General features: G+C 40.0%; 2 protein-coding genes across 3 annotated transcripts in view; both read left to right on the forward strand.

The window, feature by feature from the left end:
- The window catches only part of LOC311085323 (uncharacterized protein), a 40578-nt gene extending 25193 nt beyond the window's left edge, over positions 1–15385 (forward strand). For both annotated transcript variants that reach the window (XM_084117799.1, XM_084117798.1), the window contains exons 4-7: positions 3079–3753; positions 4570–5229; positions 12481–13110; positions 13340–15385. In XM_084117799.1, the coding sequence (XP_083973925.1) occupies positions 3079–3753; positions 4570–5229; positions 12481–13110; positions 13340–14487 (3113 nt within the window). In that variant the 3' untranslated portion in view covers positions 14488–15385. The remainder of the gene's footprint in view (positions 1–3078; positions 3754–4569; positions 5230–12480; positions 13111–13339) is intronic.
- Positions 15386–17635: 2250 nt separating this feature from the next.
- The window catches only part of LOC311085324 (GTPase IMAP family member 8-like), a 31608-nt gene continuing 25993 nt past the window's right edge, over positions 17636–23250 (forward strand). Inside the window, exons 1-2 of the mRNA XM_084117800.1 lie at positions 17636–17691; positions 20441–20479. Of these exons, the coding sequence (XP_083973926.1) occupies positions 17676–17691; positions 20441–20479 (55 nt within the window). The 5' untranslated portion in view covers positions 17636–17675. The remainder of the gene's footprint in view (positions 17692–20440; positions 20480–23250) is intronic.

Here is a 23250-nt window from a genome sequence, read left to right on the forward strand (position 1 = left end):
CACCGTGGGGACCTAAATTGAGGTCCCCATGGGTACAAAAGCTTATAAATCATACAGAATTAGTTTTTTTGAAAATGTAAAAATGCAGAATGTCTCCTGTGATGGGTAGGTTTAGGGATAGGGGCAGTGTAAGGGGATAGAATATACAGTTTGTACAGTATAAAAACCATTACGTCTATGGAGAGTCCTCACAAAGATAGTGCACCAGACATGTGTGTGTGTGTGTGTGTGTGTGTGTGTATGATGTGTGCCGATGTGCACCACTGCGCAGAGACGCAGAGAGAGAGAGGGAGCGCTTCAGAACTCCTGACCTGATATTTAGATATACTATTCTTCAATAAATATATTTGTTTGACAGGGAAGCTGTGCGCAAACAGGAATATACAGGGTGGGCCATTTATATGGATACACCGTGGTGGCATGGGAGTGGTTGGTGATATTGAGGTCCTGTTTGTGGCACATTAGTATATGTCATGGTCACCACCCATCTTGAGGAGTTTGCCCCCTCACATGTACTGGTGTGCCACAAACGGGACTTTGGTGTCACCAGCCATTCCCATGTTGTTGTGGTGTATCCATATAAATGGCCCACCCTGTATATTATTTTTCAAAAATAAAAAAAAAGCACCCCAGAAAAAAGGGCACTTTCTCTCCAGAAATAAAAAGGGCAGGTGCTCAAGCCCCCTTTGATGTCTATGTGTGCACGTGCCTGTTTAAAGGGGTCATATAATGGTACATGCACTTTTACAAGTTGATTGTACTGAAATGTGTGTTGGCAGTGCCTGTACACAACCATCATAAAATGATAAAAATCCATCCTGTGTTTTTTTTTTTTTTTCTTATATGTTTCCTCCTGTCTCAAATCAAGCCGTTCAACCTAGTGACGTCACACGGTCGGACGCCCCACCCACAATTGTTGATTGACAGCAGCATTTCAACACAGACCCGCCCTCGCTCGTGAGCGAGCTGCCAATCATAGTCTGCGCGTCATTGTTGATACCTGGTTGATACACTGGACTGGAGCACTGTCTATGGACAGAATGGCTCTAAGCGATTGTGGTGTTCTGTTCTTGGGTGTAATAATGAACACAGCATCATTTTGATGTTCCTAAATCTGTACAGCTGAAGACGCAGTGGCTGAGTTTTGTTTTCGAAGGGAATATTCCCCACGATCAATGTCAATGCTGTCATGTTTGCGCGAATCATTTCACCAGACTGCTTTACAAACGAGGGTCAGTATAAAGCTGGTTTTGCTAAGAAGCTGCTCCTGAAAAAACGATCGGTACCAACTATTCGTGTTCCTGCTGCACCTCCAGAAGAAGTGGGTGTAACGTTTTATTAACCTTTATATTAATATTTATATTAATATTTGCAAATCGCTTGCTGCACGCTTCACGATGAATGTGGCTAAGGTTTACACTCAGGGTACATTACGGCATGTTTTCTATGTACGACGTTCTCAATATAATTCATAATCCCACGTTTATAATGAACAACGCGTTAAGGTTATTGTGTTACGGTGTACGCCCACAGAACAGAGGGGCGGGGCGAGCAAGGCTCATTATCATTTAAAGACACATGCACTTAAACGGTGTGCTGAAAACAGAGCTGTTTTTGACCAGGTAAAATTAGTGTTTTCTTACAATATTAATGAGAATTTTTAATTAAAGTATATTACAAACTTTTAATTTAGACCCTAAAGAATCATATTAGCTTGTACAAAAATGGCATTATATGACCCCTTTAAGAACTCATTTATACCAACTTCTAGTCAAGTCATCTTCATTTATATAGCGCTTTTAACAATGTAGACTGTTTCAAAGCAGCTTTACAGAGATAAGCGTATAATTTAAGGTAACGGAGATTGTTTTGGCTTTATAGCGGTTCTTTAATTAAGTTATTTTCCAGCTTAAGTCAGTTTTGATTGATTCGCTTCCGTCGCAACGATCATTTGTTATTAAATTAGGGGCCGCCAAGACGACACCATTCTCTCTACACAGACTTTAAACGCAAACCTGTGAGAAACGCTGATGACGTTCACATGCGCATTAAGAATGGGTTCTATAGTTATGTGCGTTTGAATATATGTGTGCAGGTTTGGAATTCCCTACAAACCAAGCCTAAACAAAGTACTTGTCTTTCCTTATAAATTTTGATAAAGAATTTTATTTTATTTTGTCGCTTTGGGGTAGGAACGCGAAACAAATTTTCCCGACAACGCTTTATCTGTAGAGTGGTAAAGGGATCCTCCATAGGGAGAGACTAGTTGGCACTTCAGCACTGCGTTGTCATCAGGTCCAGGCTATATCCATGATAAATCGTCTGTAACCACTGGTAATATGTTGATACTTGAATTGATGGTAATTGGATCCCCCATCCCCCATCCACCCCTCCCATTTACTTTATCATTTTTTTTTACTAAGCTCTTATGTATGTTCTTTTAATTTATTTGTTTTGAATGTTTATGTGTGAGATCTGTGTTAATGTGATGTGTGGCACCTGGGCAAACCAAATTTTCTAAGGGATGAACAAACTGAACTGAACTGAGGCTACGTTTACACGTGACTGGCTATTTTCATAAACGGACATTTCACCCCTCTCCGTTTTCAAAAATAACGTTGTGCACACCTGTCAGTTTTCAGAAAAGTGTTAGTTTACACGAATCCGTGTATATGCCGTCAAGAGCAGTGTAACGAGAAGCTCAAGCCCACGTTAGCCAATCCCGAAAATAGTCACATAATGTGACGTCGGCTGCCTAAAACTCAGTTTTTCTCAGTTTACATGCAAACAAAGTTTTCCAAAATCTCCACTCTGGCCGGAGTTTTTTGAAAGAATCGTTTTCAGACACGAATTATCCGTTTGCGTGTAAAATCTTCAAAATAACCATGTACGTGTAAACGGGGCCTAAGACCTGGCAAGCCACATGATTTCTATAAAAGTGCGAGGTGTGGCTCTTAGGTTCCCGAGTGCTGGGTTAGGGGCTAGAATACACAGTTTGTACAGTATAAAATCATTATATCTTTAGAAAGTACATTAAACATTGAAACCCAATGTGTGTGTGTCTGTGCTCTTTTTCAGTGAGAGATCTGAGGATTGTTCTGCTGGGAAAGAATGTATCAGAAAACAGCCGAGTGGGAAACATCATACTGGGAACAGAAGTGTTTCACAGTGAAGCTGCATCATCTTATTCACAGCAGCACAGTGTGAAAATCAGTGGAATGGTGGAGAAGAGAAACCTCTCAGTCATCAACACTTTTCACCTGCTCCAGCCACAGCTCACACAGCATCAGATCACACAGAGAGTGAGAGAGTGTGTGTCTCTGTCTGCTCCAGGACCTCATGTGATCTTACTCGTCCTGCAGTTTAAGGACTTCAGTGAGGAGGACCTGAGAAGAGTGAGAACTGTGCTGAACCTCTTCAGTGTGAAGGCCATTAAACACACTATAGTGCTGACTACTGATGGAGAGTCTCTCACATCAAAATGGACTTCTATAGTAATAAATAACACTGTCCATAATTTAATAAAGGAGTGTGGAGGAAGACATCTTCAGTTTGATGCAAGAAACGCAGGATGGCGCTCTGAGATGATCAGAAGGATAGAGAAGATACTCCAGGAAGAATATGAAGAATTTCTCATCTGTGACATGTATGAGGATGGAGGTGATGGATCATCAGTGGATGATCCAGTGAAGTCTGATCACAAAGGGGGTGGAAAACACAATCAAAGCACAAAAACAGGAAGTGATGGAGGAGGTTTGTTAAAGTCTTTTTTTTCAGAATAAACCTTTTAAGCAAAGTAATATGCTCATGAACTACATTTTCTGTCCTTTAACTTTTTACCTGCCATTCTACACCTTCGGTATTTTTACATTACTGTTATACGGTAGGTGGCGCTATTACACATCTTCTGAAAGAAAACAAGTGATAGAAGCATTGCTAACGCATGTTTGTATTTTTTGACAAAACATGATATTCTCAGCTTTTTGTTCAAAATGTTGCTTTTTTATGAAATGTACCCACGTTAATGCATGAAGCTAGAATAAAACTTTTTTGTTTTGCGTTGTTTAAAAGCAGCGGCCCTGTCTTACTTTTGATATATTGCATATTCAGATATTCATAAATAATAAATTATCGGGGCCATGAAAGATTTATGAAAATGGTCAAAAATGCTGGTGCTGGCCAGAAATTTTTTAGTAAATGCTGACAGGAAGAGTTGAAAGTTACAGTGTTGTAAAGACAGGTAATGACAGGGAAAAAAATCTGGATGGCACAGTAACTTGTTTGGTGGAGCATGGCCAGTCAATGGGAATTGACTGGGAATTTCACGCATGCAGAAACATTTGACAACACCATTCCACTTTTGTATTGTGAAAAGGCAGCCTTGAGATTCTGCTAAAAAGCTCCTTTTGTGTTAAAAAAAAGGTGAATTTTGTTTGTTACACCACATGGGTATATAGTGATAGAATTGTCAGTTTTAGTTGAACTATTTCGATATAATGTAAAATTATGTTTAATGTTATATTTTTGTAACCAAAGCTAAACTGAGTCTGTCTCTAAATATTGTTTCAGTGACTACTTCTGGAAAAACAAAGCTGAATTTTGTCCTGTGTGGATCTAATTCAACACTCAAGACCTCAGTGTCTAAAATATTTCGAGGGAAACCGTGTAAACCTCAGAAAGAGATGAGCAAAGAGTGTGTGAAGAGAGAGGGGAAGATTCATGGACGGCAGATTACTGTAATAGAGCTTCCAGCTCTCACTCGGCTCTCAGAGGAGGAAGTGATGCGGGAGACTCTCAACTGTGTGTCTCTCTGTGATCCTGGAGTTCATCATTTCATCCTCGTTACTCCTGTCGGTTCACTGACTAATGAAGACAAAGCAGAAATGGAGAAGATTAAAAGAATATTTAACTCTAATGAGCACTTCATGGTGCTTTTCACTACTGAACTCACTGTTGACAAAAGTGTGTCAGATTTTGTAGCATCCACAGAATCTCAGAGCGTCGTGAGTCTCTATGGGAGTTGGTACTATGTGATGGGGTTAAAGGATGATAGAAACTCTGGACAGATCCCAAAGATTCTGGATTGTATAGAGAACATGAAGACTGAACCCTATTCACTTCAGATGTATATGAGCGCTCCAGAGAAGAGAGTCAGACATGAACTAGAGGAGAAACTGAGTGCGAGAGATAATGAAATCAAAGAGTTACAGGAGAAGATCAAGACACTGGGTGAGTGAATTCATTTACTTTTCTAAATAAAGCATATTTGTGAGAATACAGTAATAAGCTTACAGGTTATTACAGTACAGTACCATACATTGATAAACACCCTTTACCAATTTCAAGGAGAGAAAAAAATATATAATCTAAATGAATTGATTAAGACAATAATTCAGTGACTCTTTCAGAATAACAGTCACTAACCCTGTATCCCCATGTCCATACTATCCATCAGATGTGAGATTAGAATAATGTGTCTGAAAGCATAGTGTGGCGAGCACGACGAAGTTGAGGGCCTTGGGAGAACGGCGCGAGGCCGGTGGCGTGATTGATAATGAGCGACACAAGCACGACGCACCGGTCTCGCATCTCTCACGGAGGAGTGGAAGCATAAAAGGAGGAGCGACGACAGTGGTGATCGAGAGAGGAACAGGCCTGGACTTTTGTTTCTGTTCCTGTTCTATTGTGACAGCAGTCATCCGTGAGGGGCTGCTGTCTTTTACTTTCATTTTTGTTTTGTTTATTTATTTATTAAGATGTTTGATTGTTCGCCGGTTCCCGCCTCCTTCTTCCCATAACAACATACCTCGTTACACTGGTGCCGAAACCTGGGAGGAAGGAGGGACACGCTGTCGGAGAGCCCTCGCTGCTGGGGGGGATCGCGGTGCTGAGGAGGTCGGGCAGTACGAGGGAGCGATGGCCGCCGATTGCTGCCCGAGGAGATGGTGCTGGAGCAATGGAAGTTCTGGTGGGACGGAGAGCTCGCTGCCGTGCTCCTGGGTCGAGGAGGGGTGGCTGCCATCCGAGAGGGAGCGGAGGAGTCCCGTTCGCCGTGGGCCGGGGTCTGTTGCCGTCGGCCATGATGGGGGCGGAGCAGGGAATGGGAGACTCGCTGCCGGCTGCCCTCGACCGGAGGAGCCATCGCCGTCCACCAGGAGGCGGAGGAGCGTCAAGCCGTCCCCCAACAGATGTCCAGTACCATCGCATGGCACCGCGAGTGAGTTTCTCAGCTGGTTAAGGACCGAGCGGCAGTGTGTCCCGGAACCAGATCAAGATTTATTTATTTTCCTCTCTCCCCTCTCTCGTCTCTGTCGCTCCTCATGCTTCCGTTTCCATGTCTCTCACCTCGTCTGTCCATACCCCCAGCCCAGGTACCACAGCTGCCGTTACCGGTCCCCCCGGGGAGGGGGGGAGGGGGAGTAGGCGCAGTCTCGTGGGTGCCCCCCGGCCTGCGAGGGGCGATGGGGGTATGTGGCGAGCACGACGAGGTCGAGGGCCGTGGGAGGATGACGAGAGAGGAACAGGCCTAGACTTATGTTGTGTTTTTGTTTCTGTTTTATTGTGACAGCAGTCGTCCGTGAGGGGCTGCTGTCTTTTACTTTCATTTTTGTATTTGTTTTTTTATTAAAACGTTTGAATGTTTGCCAGTTCCTGCCTCCTTCTTCCCATAACAACATATCTCGTTACACATAGTATGTTGAAAAGAGTATGTCAGAAGTCCTGGGATGGTCTACTATTTCCAGTAGATTTTGGAAGTGTGGATCCGTGCTCACTATAATGGCTAATATTGCACTCAACCCGCTGTGCTTTGGAGGATTCAGTTCAGAACTACAAACGCATGTAAAGTGTTAAAAAACCACAAGCATGGCAGATGTGCATGACCTGACTGACGGTTAGTACAAAATATGGTTATGGTTACACTTAAAATAGTTACAAAATAGATGTATGAGATGATGATAACTTATATTATTAATTGTACCCAGCATATATGAAAAATGTTACCTGAGAGAGAGAGAGAGAGAGAGAGAGAGAGAGAGAGAGTGAGTAAGGAGGAGGTAAAGAGAGAAAGCCCCAAGAAAGGGACCCAGAGAATAAGCGAGCCAGAGCACCAAAGAGACAGAGCAACAGTTACAATCTTCTTTTATCCTTTCCTTGACCATGTGACTAAAACCCAATTGTGAGACTTTCAAACTGACCAATCAGATAATTACAACTTCCCCCATTTGTACTAAAGGCGTAACAAGTCATAGACCCCCAAAGTACAAACATCTTGGCCTACAGGCCTTGATCACTATCTGTGTCTTTGGGAACTCCAAATGGTCATTGTGGTAGGAAGATGGGGTAGAAAAACAGTCAAGATTATTTTAAATTCTACAACTTAAATAAACAAGTAATTAATATTAAGTCACTTACATTTTAGACACAATATTGACTGTTCTTGTTCTATTTCAGCAGCGAAAATAGTTCCAAACAAAGATCATAGCATATCCATAACGCATCTCACCGGAACACATAAGCTCTTTGCATTATTGAATGATTCAGCTTTTTGAACGAATCGTTTGAATAAATGACTCACTCATTAAGACGGTCACCTGCCGCCACCTACTGGTGGTTTAGTTTAATGTTTAAAAGTATCATTCTTTACAATATTTCATATTTGTATATTCAAAAAAATATCTCATAACATTATTTAATGCAGTTGTAATTTTTCATTGTAAATTATTTCATTTGATTGGTAACAGCCATATAGTGTCTTATTATTCTAGTTAAATATCGATCAAATTTAAGAATTTAAAATGAAAGATTAAGCATATATTTATTATATAAAATTATATTTAAAATAAATTAAAAAAAATTCTAGACAATGTCACGAACTGCTCCGAGACACAAGGGTAAGATCCAAATGCAGCTTTATTTGAGGGTAATCCAGAGGCGTAATCCAGTGTACAGGCAAAAGGTCAAAACACAGGTAGGCAGTCCAAACAAACCAACAAAGAAACAAACAAAACAGGCAGGGACCAGAGGCAAAAGAGTAATCCAGGGAACGAGGCAAGAAATCCAAACAAACCAAAAGACAAGAAACCAGGGAAACCGCTCGGAAATGCAGACTAACAGTACAACAAGACTTCGCGGTGAGTGAATGAATGAACATGGTATAAATAGACTGAGACTAACAGGATGATGGGACACAGGTGAATGCAATAAGTGATAATGAGGTACAGGTGAATGTGATGAGTGATCAGAGATGATGAGTACGGGCAGTGAGTATGGGAATTGTAGTCTGAGAGTGAACGTGAGTGTCTGATGTGGAGTGCCCTCTGGTGGCTCTCAAGGGCACTCCAGCTGGTGACCGTTACAGACAACCTACATTTTTTACTTGAAAAAGTGAATAATCAATTTACTTGTTCGAAGGACAAGCACATGAAAAGGCTTAATGTCGAGCCCCGAGTTATATTTGATATAGTATTATGGTTATGTGCCGAGTCCGAGTATAGTTTTACACATCAGCCCTGTCTATTTTTTTGTCTGAGTCTGTTTTTTTTGCACATTAATCTGACAATAAATGTGGCACACCCAGTTTTTCTTATGCAAACCCAGAGACTCTTTTCTGGCTATGCTAGTGCTTTTATAAATACCTTTATAAAATAAAGAATGCTTGAAATAAAAATGAAAATTCAATAGAGAAATATGCAATGATGGTAAAAACGAAGTGATACTTTTAAATAGTTACTGTCTCTATGAGTGAGTCATCGAGTGGCTGTATTTATGAATGGGTCATTGAATCATTGGCTCAGATTCGTTCATAAAACACCCCTGTGTGCTGCAGTTATGCTGTGACTTTCTTTGCACTATGCACTATAACAAGCCAGTTATTTTCTTTTAAGTTTTAAATATGTATATTTTTACGACAAAACCGCACGGATTACCCTCAGAAGGCCTTCGTTTATCCCCCTGGAGCTGGATGGATTACTTTTGTGAAGGATGCATGCACATTTTGCGACTTGAAGGAGGTGGACCCCATAGCTTCACATTATAACCACTGAAAGATCTAAGACATTTTCTAAAATAACTGAAAATGTGTTCATCTGAAAAAAGATTGACATATGCATCTCAAACGGCTTGAGGGTGAGTAAATCATGGCTTAAATATCATTTTTGGCCGAACTATCCCTTTAATATTACCCTTTTGTTTGTTGAACTGTTGTATAAAATCAATAGCCGCTTTCCGACCAAGTAGTTCTAGGAACTTAGTTCTAGGAACTGTCCACTTCTAAACAGTTCTAAGAACTACTCTCCCCCAAACTCGGGTTTGCTGTTTGCGTTCGCACTGGCCAAGTGGCCATAGGAACTGGTAGGAGGGGTAAGGGAGTGACGCAAGCACGGTGACTTTTATTTTGAAGGCGCGACGGACCTTTATTTTGGCGGCGCTGAAAACGCCAGAGCAAACAATGCTCGCATTCTCTGTGTTTATTAGTTAGCGATCTGTCTAACAGTACTGTTTAATATCATATTAGATAGAACTGTTATAGAAAGTAGACAGTATATGAAAAAAGGTTATTAGCCTACATAATCATGTTTGGATTGGTCCCCTCAAAGTTGCGTTGGATTTTCTCTTCAGCATTTAAGGTTTAGAGACCCATCTATCACTGTTTTCCATGTTTGTATAGTTAGTTTATGGAGTAAATATATAGGCTACAATGTGTTTACATTCTAGCTGTTTTAAAAATGGCGGGTGCTGGTGTTCCGCGAGCGTTCGGTCAATCAGCGTACACTAACGTCACGGATAGTTCCTATAGCGCTGGTTTAGACCCTACTCTGAAGTAGGACCTAAATTAGTTCCTACAAATGGAGTTCCTAGAACTAAAATCGTTCCTAGTTCCTGCGGTGCGAACACGCCGACATCCGGGTACTATAGCCAATAGTTCTAGGAACTGTGAAAAGGTTCCTCCGGTCGGAAAGCGGCTAATGTCACATTTGAAATTGTGTGGATATTATGGAAACATTTCATTCTTGCTTGTATATGATCAAAATTAAAAACAAGAACTTGCACAGGGTATGTTTCTGTGAGAGTTTGAGTCTTAAAGATGCAGTGTGTAGATTTTAGCAGCATCTAGCAGTTTGGTTGCGAATTGCAACCAACGGCTCAGCCCACCTCTCACCCCTCCCTTTTGAAGAAGCTACGGTGGCCAAAACAAGAGAAACATTGTCACCGTTTTTTTACCTCAGTCCATTATAAATGACATAATAGATGAAGTTTATAGAGAAATAGTCAGGGAAGGATCAAGAGTCCTCTCAACATTGTTCTATTAGATAAGCAATCTGCTCAAATCTTACCTACTTGTCTTTTTAGTTTGCCATTGTAGTACTGATAGCCATCATTTGAGTTTGAGGTAAAACGATGAAATGTTTGTAATAGGCATTTACCCTTTGAATGACCAAATTACACCTTTTTGTGCACAGTAGTGAAGCAATACCAACAAATAAGTTTTAAGCTTTATTTATGCAAAGAGGGTGCCCTGTCTCTGAGAGAGCAGGTCCTCTCTCAGAGGAATGGGCCATGGAGGTGCTGTCGCGAGGAGTACTAGTTCAGGGAACCAGGTCTGGTTGGGCCAATACGGCGCAAAGAGCAAGACCTGCTCCTCGTCCTCCCTGACGTTGCACAGGGTCTGTGCAAGAAGGCTCACTGGGGGAAACGCATACAGGTGGACAGGTGGAGGCAGCATCTGCTACTGGGCAGCCGAGAACTGTTGGGAGAAGCTCTCAACTGTCACCGAATAACCCAACCTGGGAGAGGGGGGAGTCCAGGAACCAATATTTATTGGTCTCCCTCATGTCTGCCAGGCTGAGTAAAAGGTGGCGTTCCTGGACATCGCCTGATCAATGGAACATACGGTTTCTTTCGTCACCTGGAGGGTGGAAGCAGCCTGTCCACAGGATCTGTAAGCCTTCGCCATTAGACTGGACGTAAACTTACAGGCCCTGGATGGGTGGCATGGATTACCCCACCAAGAGGAAGCGGACGCCAGACACAGCTGCATCGCAACGGCTCGCTCCATTGGCGGGATATCCACATACCCCTTAGCTGCTTCGCCATTGAAGGTGGTGAGGAGGGAGGAGCCACTAGGACGGCTTTTGGTACTATACGGCACCGTCCACGTCCTAGTAAGCTCCTCATGCACCTCTGAGAAGAATGGCACCGGGGCGGAAAGCTGAGAACCAGCGTGGCCCACCCCGAGAAACCAATCGTCCAACCGAGGATCACTTCAGGGAGACCAATCAGACAAAAGTGTGTGCTCCCGCTTCCGTGTTTATACCCGCACTGCGGGGCGGGGCGGATGACGCAATTCATGCACACCAACGTTCATTGGCTCATTCTGTAGATACTCAAAGATGATAAGGCTCCCTGAAGTGATCGACTGATAGGGAAACGTTGCTTCTCGCCATGATTATGCCCATTTTGTAGCCAAAGAAACCAAACAAGTTTTCACTTAATGTTACATTGCTAAAGTTGGACTAATTTACCTGTCCAGCAGAAAACAGGCAACTTTGCTATCATTTTTAAAACATTTCCCCAGCATATTCCATCTGAAAAAAAAGCCACACCAATGTTAACCCGGGATTTCTGCAGTAATCTGTCCCGACTTCGTCTGACTGCATCATGTTTGCTTTTCTTTGCAGACAAAGATTGACGCTCTGTCGGCTCTTGTGCAAAATAATACGTGTGGTCCTCTGTTCAAATTTCACTACTAACGTTACTACTACTACTTTACAAGTTGCCTCTAAAAACAGAACAGCTCATCTTTTAAGGTCTTTATACACCACTCAAAACATAGTTATGTGTATTATAATGGATTTCTGACAACAGATCCTCTGTGATAAATTTTACACACTGCACCTTTGAATCAATCTCTATGTCTATGTCTATGTCTAGGTCTGTGTCTATATTTGTTCTTCTTGCTAGTAAGTGCTAAATCCCCACTTTTACAAAGGTATATTGTCGAGAACAGCACTAATGTAGCGCAATTTGCTGGTTTGTGTGGATGCAGTCAGTTTTGACTGCAAAAGATAAGGTAATTTGATTGGATGGTGTGTATTTATGGCATTTTAAGATTGAGTACAATTAAACGAACGGCAAAACTCAGTAATTTGTTCTCAGTTTGAGAACCACAGCTGGAAATCAGCCTGCACTTTGATCGTAGATTTAGTTGCAGTAATCAGAGCAAGAGGCTCATGACAGAACACAGACCGGCTGATGACACCTTCATTTAAGTAGAAAATCTCAAATGAAGATCTTTGAACTCCCTGTCGAAGCCACTACCCGTTTTTACCTGTTTTTACTTGATTTCACAACGATCACATGGGAGAGGTTAGAACTTTCTTTTCAATGTTTCAACAGGAATAAGTTCAGTTCAGCTAAGACATGAAAGGTTTTTAAAACAGTTAAAAACACAAATGTTAACCTAGTTTGTTCCTTTGACAGATCCAGAGGGTGTGAAGCTGAATCTGGTTCTGTGTGGGAGTAATGGATTAAGATCCTTCATATCAAACCTGATCCTGAACCAGGGAGACAGAAGATCAGAGCTCAGCTCAGGGTGTGTGAGGAGAGACGTGGAGCTTCATGGACGTCTGGTGTCTCTGGTGGAGCTTCCAGCTCTGTTCAACACTCAGATCTCAGAGGAGGAAGTGATGCGTCAGACGCTCCGCTGTGTGTCTCTCTGTGATCCTGGAGTTCATGTGTTCATCCTCATCATTCCTGATGCTCCACGTAATAATGAAGACCGAGCAGAAATGGAGAATATCCAGAAGATATTCAGCTCAAGAATCAACAAACACACCATGATCCTCATATACCAGAATTCAGAAGACAGGACAGCAGAACTAAATGAAGAAACACAGTCTGTCATTGAGAGTTTTGGAGGACGACATCATTTCATTGGCCCCGACACACAAGTGTCCATGTTAATGGAGAAACTAGAGAAGATGGTTGAGGCAAATAGTGATGTTTGTTTCTCTACAGAGACATTGATGGATGTACAGATGGAAAAACTGCAGAAATTTGAAGAAATGAAGACAAAAATCCATTCATTAGAGATGTGGTTTCAGTCAAAAGGTAATAAATCAGAAAATCTGCAGGGATTAAACACATTTTCATGGCTGCAAAGATTTACAAAGACATGTGAGAAAAACATATTACATGCTGAGTTCAGAGAAAATAAAATGATAAGCACATGATGCTTCAGTATAAATTATACACAATATTATCTGATGACCTGGATGATGAACAATCTTCACTTAAAATTCAATATACTGTTTTTAATTTTTATTTGAACTATCTTTAGATTCAAGGGAGAGTGCGAATGATCTGAGGATTGTGCTGCTGGGAAAAACTGGAGCTGGGAAGAGTTCAACTGGAAACACCATCTTAGGAAGAGAAGCATTTAAATCAGACACATCTCATGAATCAATTACTAAAGAGTGTCAGAGAGAAAGAGCTGAAATCAACGGCCGACACGTTACTGTGATCGACACTCCAGGACTGTTTGATACTGAACTTACTAATGAGGAAATCCAGAGAGAAATCAGCAACTGCATCTCCATGATCCTGCCTGGACCACATGTGTTTCTCCTACTGATACCAGTGGGACGATTCACTCAAGAAGAAGCAACATCAGTGAAGATCATCCAAGAGACGTTTGGTGAGAAATCTTTAATGTTCACTATTGTGCTCTTCACCAGAGGAGACGATCTGAAGAACAAATCTGTTGAAAAGTGGCTTGGAAAACCTGGATCTGTGATCAGAAACCTCATTGAAGCGTGTGGAAACAGATTCCATGTGTTCAATAATAATCAGCCTGGAGACCGAACACAGGTGTCTGATCTACTGCAGAAGATAGACGACATGGTGAAAGCAAACGGAGACAGTTACTACTCATGTAAGATGTTCAGAGAGATGGAAAGAGGAATACAAGAACAACAACAGGTGATTCAGACACAAAGAGTGGAGCAACTGAACAGAGAGAAAGAAGAACTGATGAACAAACACAAAGAAGAGAAGAAGAGGATTAAGATGATGATGGAGGAAGACATACAGAATCATTATAAAGAGAGGAAGACAAGAGAAGAGGAGTTTAGAAAGAGAGAAGAACAGTATAAAAGAGACATTAAAGAAAGAGATGATGAAGAGAGAAAGATGCGAGAGGAGATGAAGAGAGAACGAGAGGAATGGGAGAAACAGAGACAAGAAGAAAAACAAAAAAGAGCAGAAGAGGATGAGAGAAAGAGAAAGAAAGAACAGGAAACATGGGATAAATATTATCAGAAACTGAAACAAATGAAAGAGACAATGAAGATGATGATGGAGGAAGAAAGACAGAATCAAAAGAAAAGAGAAGAGGAATTTAGAGAGAGAGAAGAACAATATAAAAGAGATATTAAAGACATAGAGGATCAAGAGAGAAAGATACAAGAGGAGATGAAGAGAGAATGAGAGGAATGTCGTTACACTACACCCTTATGCATCGCTTAACATAGATCCAAAGATCTGAAAAGCCCATAGATTTTACCCATCAATAGACCCTCCCCTTGAAGAAATCCGGACAGAAGTGGTTGAAAGTGGATAAAAGAGACAGAGAAAACAAGAGGTGTAAACGGGAAGGTGTCTTCCTCTTCTCCCTGTGATCCAAATGACCAAAACGCATCTTAACACCAGCTGTAAACAGAGCCAGAGATGCATCAGAAGAAGGGACACAGATGGCATCAAATACAGCATTTTACAGTATGACATGTGATTACATGGTAGAGACACATTACTGTAACTCACCCTTATATATCTTCACTTTTTACGTGCGTGATGCGAATTCCGTCATCAGAAGAGTACATGTGTACTGTATGCGCACTGCCGGATATTCCACACATTGCATGCGCAGGTCACACACATGCGCATTACTTTTTTTTGCAGTAACTTTATCCACAAGGTCGATTGTCGATTCACATGGTAGTCAAAGAAAAACTGCATAACCAGAACAGATCCGGAACGCATGCAAGCTACAGCAACAGTGGAGGCCTACATAGATCTGTGTGAAGAGGTTAGAAAGTACCTTTATTTGTACAACTCTAGCATGAAACAATACAGAGATATTTACATGGGTTGAAACTCGTGGCGAGAGATTTCTCAAAACTGTGCACTGGATGTGTCATACTTCATCACACCCTTCTGATAACACACTAGATAGATCCCAATACAAACGTTATGGATTTAATGTTACATAAGTTACGTAATGTAAGTGTATTTATCTTGCATTGTTTGCTATTAAATGAACTGATGGTCAAAAGTGCTAAATTAAAGAAGTTCATACTGTTGTGTTTCGGGGATTAAACCAAATATTCTCATTACATATTACAATAATCTTGTGTTTGAAACGATGATAATGTAGAATAAAAATATGTACAACTGTTAAGAAAGCAGAGGATCAGGTTTTAAAATAATTTTAAAACCTGTTTTAGTTTTAAAACATTTATTTATTTACGATACATTATTCATTCACAAAGAAAATTGGTGTCCTTAAAGGTTGGATTTTTCCAAATTTTTTAAATTAAGGCATTAAGTTCAATTTCCAAAAGATGATTTTTTATTCCTCTTTTTAGTCAACTTTAGCATGGGTGTCTAAACTTATGCATAGCACTGTATATTATATTATATTATATTACCTGCTCAAAAACTCTGGACAGGAATATAAGTGTCCATCACCATTGATTAATTGACCAAAATAATATTATTATTGACCCAATCTGGGAAAAGTAGAGCCGCAAGACTTATTTGTATGAGGAATATCACAATTATTCCAAAAAAAAAAACTAAATAACTGTGAGGATTAAAATTATGTTTATAAGTTATAGGTGCCAAGCCAAAAACACTTTTTCATGAAAGTTTGATCATTTATGGTGCAATTTAGTGATGTTAGTTACATAACAACAAGAAAGGGAGAATTCCCACCTTAGAGAACAAGATTGGGAAGAATATGATAATATATCCTAAAAGTAGGGGAGACCGGGGACGGTTGTAACACTTTTTGCATTTCTCTCAGTTACTTAGAGACGATTTGGACTAGACCAACCAAATATATATTGTATATTATGTATATTAAACTTGCATCTGTCTGCTAATTACCCATACCATTTAAAGATGATTACATATGACACATCGTTCACAGTATTTGTTTGAATGGAAAGAAGCCAGATGTTGCAACTGACCTCGACCCAGGGACGGCTGCAACATGTTAAAAATACCTTAAATTTCATTAATTAACTTAAGTTTTTTGTCTCAATGAGCATAGAATTCTGAAAATATTAACTGTTTTAGGCCTGCTATGATATTATAGTATTATTTATTTTAAAAATATTATTATAACTAACTGTGCATGTGCAGTATGAGTGTCATCACTCTAGCTTGTTTCTGATTGGAGAAAAATTACATGTTGCAACTGTCCCCGGTCTCCCCTATTATTTAGGGAAGGAAAATCTAGAAAGTTTAGACCAGCACATTCATATTTAAATATTTATTAATGCCTCTTCTGCTTCTGCACATAATCCAGGATATTAGAGCGAGAGCGGGTCCGTCATTCTTCAGTTCGTCCTCTCAGAGAGAAATCTCCTGAATTTCCTTCTAGCTTTTTCAACAACCGCGTCAAAGTTCAGTCTGCCTCTGACTTTATCATCTTTACTCCAGGATAATTCACCTGTGACTGAACTGGAATATCCTAAAGAGAGAAGAACAGGTTTTAACAGCTCACATTTATCAAGATCTACATTTAAAACAGAAGATTTAGAGGAAAATTCAATGTGTTTGACGGCAATCGGTCTCTGTGATTCATCTTTTAAAACAGGGTCGTGTCGACAGATACTTGACTGTAAGTAAATACATAAGGGGATAAACCTGACCAACTCCTCTTGAAGAAGAAAAACTGAAACACCTGATTTAAGGGATTACTGTAAAGAGTTCTTATAAATATGCAGAATGGATCATCAAACCCAAGATTTATGAGAGATAGAAAAATAAACTTTATATAAGGTTTGTAAAAAATACAAAGAGAACAAGACTGTCATTAACCAACTCGCTATAGTCTAATCAATCTAAAACAAGTCGGGTATTGTTTGCTATATGTCTTTTTGGCATTAATCCTGATTGAGTCTCATCAGTAACCGAACTCAGAACACACGAGTCTTTTAAGCACAGGCTAATATCCTATAATCATTATTAAGAAGACTAACAGGCCGAGGGAGAAACGAGGAAGCATTAACACTCTAGATCTTCAGGATAACTCGTGTAATAATGTTGCAGGAGGCTGGAGCTGAACTCTGGGACTGTGACCCTCCAGGATCGGATTACTCACTGTTAGAGCGCCACCCTGTGGCTGAATAACGCAAGGACACTAAACCTCTTACAGAAGTGTTCATGACTAGAATCTGAAACTTAAATTCTATCTCAGTAATATATTTATTATATATATATATATATGAATGAAATACGAATTTTGGATCATTTAAATGTTTGTACTATATGCTTTTTCTATGCATCAGAGTTAAATAAGGAAGCGCACCGTGGTTTATAAATAAAGACTTGGCACAGATGAGCTTTATCGTGTTTCTTTCGGTTTAGATTTCAGTGCTGGTGTTGAAATGGCGTCGAGATTAGGTAAGAATGAAATTAAGGCACAAGCATAGCCTATGAAGGAATGTTTCCTCAATGATTTGAGCAGTGATTATGAAATATTAGCCAACAATAGACAATGGTTTACTTCGTTTAGTTATTTCACGCTCGTATGTGTTTAAATGACATTGCACACTAGGAAGAAGAATAACCGACGTAGGCTATATAAAAGGCTACATCTAACATTCATTTGAACCCATCAATTGTGCTATCTAGGCGTAGCCTATGTATAGTTTTGCATTTTTAAATTCGAATTAACAACCACAGCTAGACATAAATGTAAGCTTATAGTGACGCAAACGTAGCGACACACTCTTAACGCATGTTGAGATTGATCAGATGTGTAGTGTAAGTAAGGAATAATTGACGGAGTGGCCGTTACATCTCGGGTGTGCATTATTTTTCTAATAATTCAACGGCCTGAAGTCAATTATTCCGCTTATACTACAGTTACCACACCTCGAAACATTGTTCAGATTATGTAGGCTATTTCAAGACGTTTGTAAAGTTTTTGTCATTAAAACGCTGTTGTATGTAGGACTAATTTCTTACGCATCTAATCCCATGCCTCTGTTGCTAATTCCAAAACGTTATTTTAGAGTTAGTAACGGAGGTTTGAGCCACTGATAGCAGACTAATGCTGGGACACACGACTAGCTGACACACTCTCTGACTGTTTTCATCGCAGCAGATTTTAAACACCGACTTTGAACACAGACTGAACGCGCTGAACATGCGTTTGGACATGATCAGTCATAAGAATCAAATTACATTCATAGGCTTTATGCTATTAATGCAGTTATTAGAAAGAGATGTTGCAATAATGAGACCGAAATCATGCGCGTCAATATTATTATTTATTTATTAATTCAATTCGTTTTAATTAATTCGTTCATTCTTTTTTTTCTATTATTGACAGATGACAGAAGACTAGCCAAATAAATGAAACACAACGCCCTTTTAACAAGTAGGCCTATCAATAATTATTTATTTGTTAAATTATCTGCAATAAAAATCCGTGCTGCAGGACTATCCATTTATTTAGCCTATATTCAGTTTAATTTTCTATTGATTATATACGACTATATACTTTATTTATTAAAATTAAACTGCATGTTTCCATTGATTGTGAAGCTAGACATTGAAAACTGCAGATCAAGCGCATGAGGCTAAATGCTTTTTCTTGTTATGAATTGTATCCTATTTTCCGTTATTACAGTTGACTACGCGAAGTGATATGGAACTGTAATGCGGTCAAGACCTGCCTGGAACTACTTTAGCCGTGCGTTTCCCTGAAAATAATGCACACCTTAGAGCGTTCGTCAACCAATCAGATTCAAGCATTCAACGGCCCTGTAGTATAATAGTAAAAGAATGCATACGCTCAAATGAAGCAGTCAAGACTTTTTACTCCATAAATCTACACAAGCGCTGATTGAGGGAGCCTATAGTGTTCACTTCTCCCCGAGCACGTGATTATTGAAGTTCACTACTGGACAAAATGCGTTCAGATTTCGTAAATATACATAGCCTACACTTTGCATTTCAGAGGCTCCATATAAAGACCAATGAGAACATTGTGCAATGCGACTGCAGTACTTTATTATCTATATTATATTTATTATTTATACTCTCAGTGTCACTTTCATGAAAATAAAAAGTCATTAGAATAAAAAAATAAGAAAATGAAAAGCTGTTTTAAAAATAATGGTCTTGATGGGGGAGGAGTTAATTAGGCCACGCCCAGGCATGGCGCACATTAGCAAATAGCGATTATATTAGCATTAGCTCCTCATCAAGATCGATTATAATGAGCGCTATTAAATGTGAAATAAAAGACCGCGGACTTAAGACACTTCTCAGAATAGTTCAGATTCAGAAGATAAAAACAGACGTATTGTTCTCTCCTAACCTCCTATTGGTCAGTAGCTATTGGTGGCTTAAGCCCCTGATTATTGTTAAAATAGGGTGACCATATTCCAGGTCATGTCCGGCCGGGATTTCGAGATCGCCCAAAATATCCGCGATTCGGCTTTTGCTTTCTCGTCGCCATTCATTTTGTTTACATGTACACCTTTTGATTCAGTAGTACTGAATTAATTCCGATTGGTTAATCTGAATGTAGTGTTTACATGAACGCTAAACAAGTGATCGGTTGATGTGCGTGTAAGCATTGCTAAGAAAATTCCTGTGTTTTCGTCTCGATCGGGATCCGTGTGAATCAGAATGCATGACCTGCAAAGCTGGCACGTACGTGTCAGTGTCAAATAACGTAATAATGTAAACATAATGAATGGTGACTGTAGAAAGCAAAAGACGAATCCCGAGCATTTTGGGCGATCTCGAAATCCTGGCCAGATATGTCCGGGTAAAACAGGACGTATGGTCACCCTAGTTAAAAGCCCCTGAACTTTTTGAAAATTGAATCAGGGACATTATGTATAATGTTATGGTCTGTTTACAGTATTCGTTGAATAAAGAATAAGGGTAGAATATATATATATATATTTTTTTTTAAACCACAGGAAACATGGTTGAATTTATGTAGAAATGGCATATAAATAGTGGTTTGTTTGTGAAGATGAGATGACTATCATTTAATTGGTGACAATACATTTTTGAATGATTGTGTTAAGTGTGTAATTGTTGATGGATTAAAGACCTCTGTGTGTGTGTGTGTGTGTGTGTGTGTGTGTGTGTGTGTGTGTGTGTGTGTGTGTGTGTGTTTTTCCAGCAGCAGGTAGAAGAAGTTCAATCTCTGATCCTCCTAACAGTAAGTGAATTAAATCACTAGCAGTGATATTAAGATGTGTCAACTTGAAACTTTTATGTGTCCCTTTAATGAAACATTATGGATAAAGGCCCATTCACACCAAAGACAATAACTATAAAGATAACCATAAATATATAGTTCTAAAAAATGTTCTCAATATTAAAGAATAGCAGAGATCACACCACAACTATAACGATAATGGCACAGAGAAATGATAATTAAATGAATGTGCAGCAATTTGTACAAATAGAGACTGATTTGTGAATAAAAATGTTTTCTTTTGTATTAGCGCATCATAATTTGCACATGCAACAAAGTAGATGTGCATTTGTGGATCAGGTGACACGCGTTCATTCATTTACGTCTTTTCTGAGTCGATCTCATTTGATTCATTTGGATTTTGAGACTTTCTTTTCACGGTTTTCAAGCATTTCACAACCCACACACAAGCAACTGAAATGAATAGGCCTGGTGCCAGTGGCGGTTCTACATTGAATTACACCCTGGGCGAGACCCCCTTCGAGCGCCCCCCCCCCCCCCCCCCCCATTTAAAAAAAAAATATTTCCCCAGAAAACATGACTTAATATCTTATGTCATTTTACCACTTTGTTAAAATAACGTTATGCATCTTTATTTAAGTAAATGTTTGATATTTGGACTGGAAACAAGACGAAAATTCATTATGGTGAAATTAGATTTCGTGTTAGAGTTAAAACGAATTATTAAGCACAGCAAGAATCATAGCAAAAAGGCTAACAAATAAGAGTTATACCCACCAATTAATATTTCCCCTTCATTCATGACATGGATACCGTAATCATACAGAGAAAACATAGTTGCATTGCATACCTTTATCTTTCGCTCGTTTATAAATTTGGCACCTGATGGCTTTGACCTTTCTTGTCCATCTCTTATTTGGCACTCGACATCGACAATCAACAGATTTCCCCTGATCCCCACCATACCAACTGTCACTCACGAGTCACGAATCACGACCAGAAGTCAAGACTAAACAAATTCACCTTGGTGGTGGTGACCAAGTAATCGATTTGTATTACCTATTTTTATTAGCCATTCAGAAAAACAAAAATGTGCAGGAAATATAGAGGCCTGTATTTATAATATTATGAATGAAATGTGCGTTATTTGGAAGAAAGTCGAGGTGTGTCTGACTTAGATAACTATATGGATCCCCCGTCCCCCCCCCCTGTCCGTTCCATTTGGGAGAGACCCAGAGGTGAACTGTCATCCGCGCCCGCGCCTCCGCGCCCCCTCCCCTTTCCCCTTCTCAAACAAACAGCTTCTGTGGCTGTGCACGGCATCTTCTCAGCAAGCACACAGCACAGGGCGCCTGCAGCTTCAGGGGGCGCAAATTTGCCAATTCCCCACACAGTGAAATGATAGATAATAGAAAACCGCTTCGCGGCGCAGATTTTTTTTTTCTGCTCGTGCCGACGGCGCCGCCCCCCCAAAAATGCCGCCCCGGGCGATTGCCCGGTTCGCCCTTGCCTAAAACCACTACTGCCTGGTGCTGATTATTAAAGGCGCTGTAGGTGATGTTGGATGACGTCACTTCTTGTTGACGTTTAAAGTATTGTCAAACAAAACGGTTTGACAATACTTGTCCCCCCCCCCCCATCCGCGCACTAACCCCCCAAACCCCACACCCAAATCCTTCTTGTCGGTTATTGGCTGGAAAAGTTTGTTGTGTTTCGTGGTGCGGGTGAGCCCAGTTTGTTTTTGTTGCCATTTGTGGAGCCTGTGGTGTCTACAGAGACTGCGTTCTTTTTACAGTGTGTTCAGGGGACAGGCAGCTAGCGGATAGTGAGGAGATGTTTGCTGTATGTGACAAAAAATGTTTCGGCCTAAAAAACGCATGACATGGCTTAGAGCAGCTTTAATGTGTGAACAACTATCTATATGTGCATTACTACATTTAAACAAATACTTTTTAGTAATAAGTTGTGTGAGCAAAATCCAGAATTACATGAATTTGCAGCATTTTGTACAAATAGAGACATAGTTGTAAATACTAAACCTCGATTTTGAAAAAATCCTTGATGTAGGTCAGAATTTGTGCATGCAACAAATAAGATTTGTGGATCCGGTGACACGCATGCATTCACTGACTCGTTTCTGAGTCGATCTTATTTGATTCATCTGTATTTTGACACTTTCATTCTGCTAGTTTAGGCACGATCTACACACACACACACACACACACACACACACACACAACCTAAGACGACGGTGGTATTAAAAAAACTAACTCTGTACACACCTTATTAAAGGTCCCATTCCATGGATTATTTTTATTATTTTATCATGTTTCCAGGGGTGCCCTTATCATGTTAGTATGTTTTTTAGATCAAAAATTGTTATAATTTAGAAATAAAAGGCATATTTCCTAGCCTGATTTCATTCCCTGGTTTGAACACTCTGTTTGAAGGGTCATGTCTGCTGCGAGACTTCAGTGTAAACGCCCTCTGCTGTGATTGGCTGAAATGCTTGCATATGAAATATCTGGCATTACATGTGGAACTATCTGGAAAACTTTTACTATTACAGCTATTATACGTTTTTACTATTACAGCTATCGGGATTAACGAATCGTGAGAAGTTTTTTAAGTATTTAGATCTATTTCAATCACATAAAAAATTGCAGTGATGATGAGCATTGAGCAGATGACAGCCTGTTGATCGCGTGAAAAAAGATCTTATCATTGCAACGCAGTTTCTGCACTCACTAATGATTTCACCAATGCAAACA

Source organism: Abramis brama (genome assembly GCF_963993115.1).
Source record: "Abramis brama genome assembly, chromosome: 6".
Taxonomy (NCBI): Eukaryota; Metazoa; Chordata; class Actinopteri; order Cypriniformes; family Leuciscidae; genus Abramis; species Abramis brama.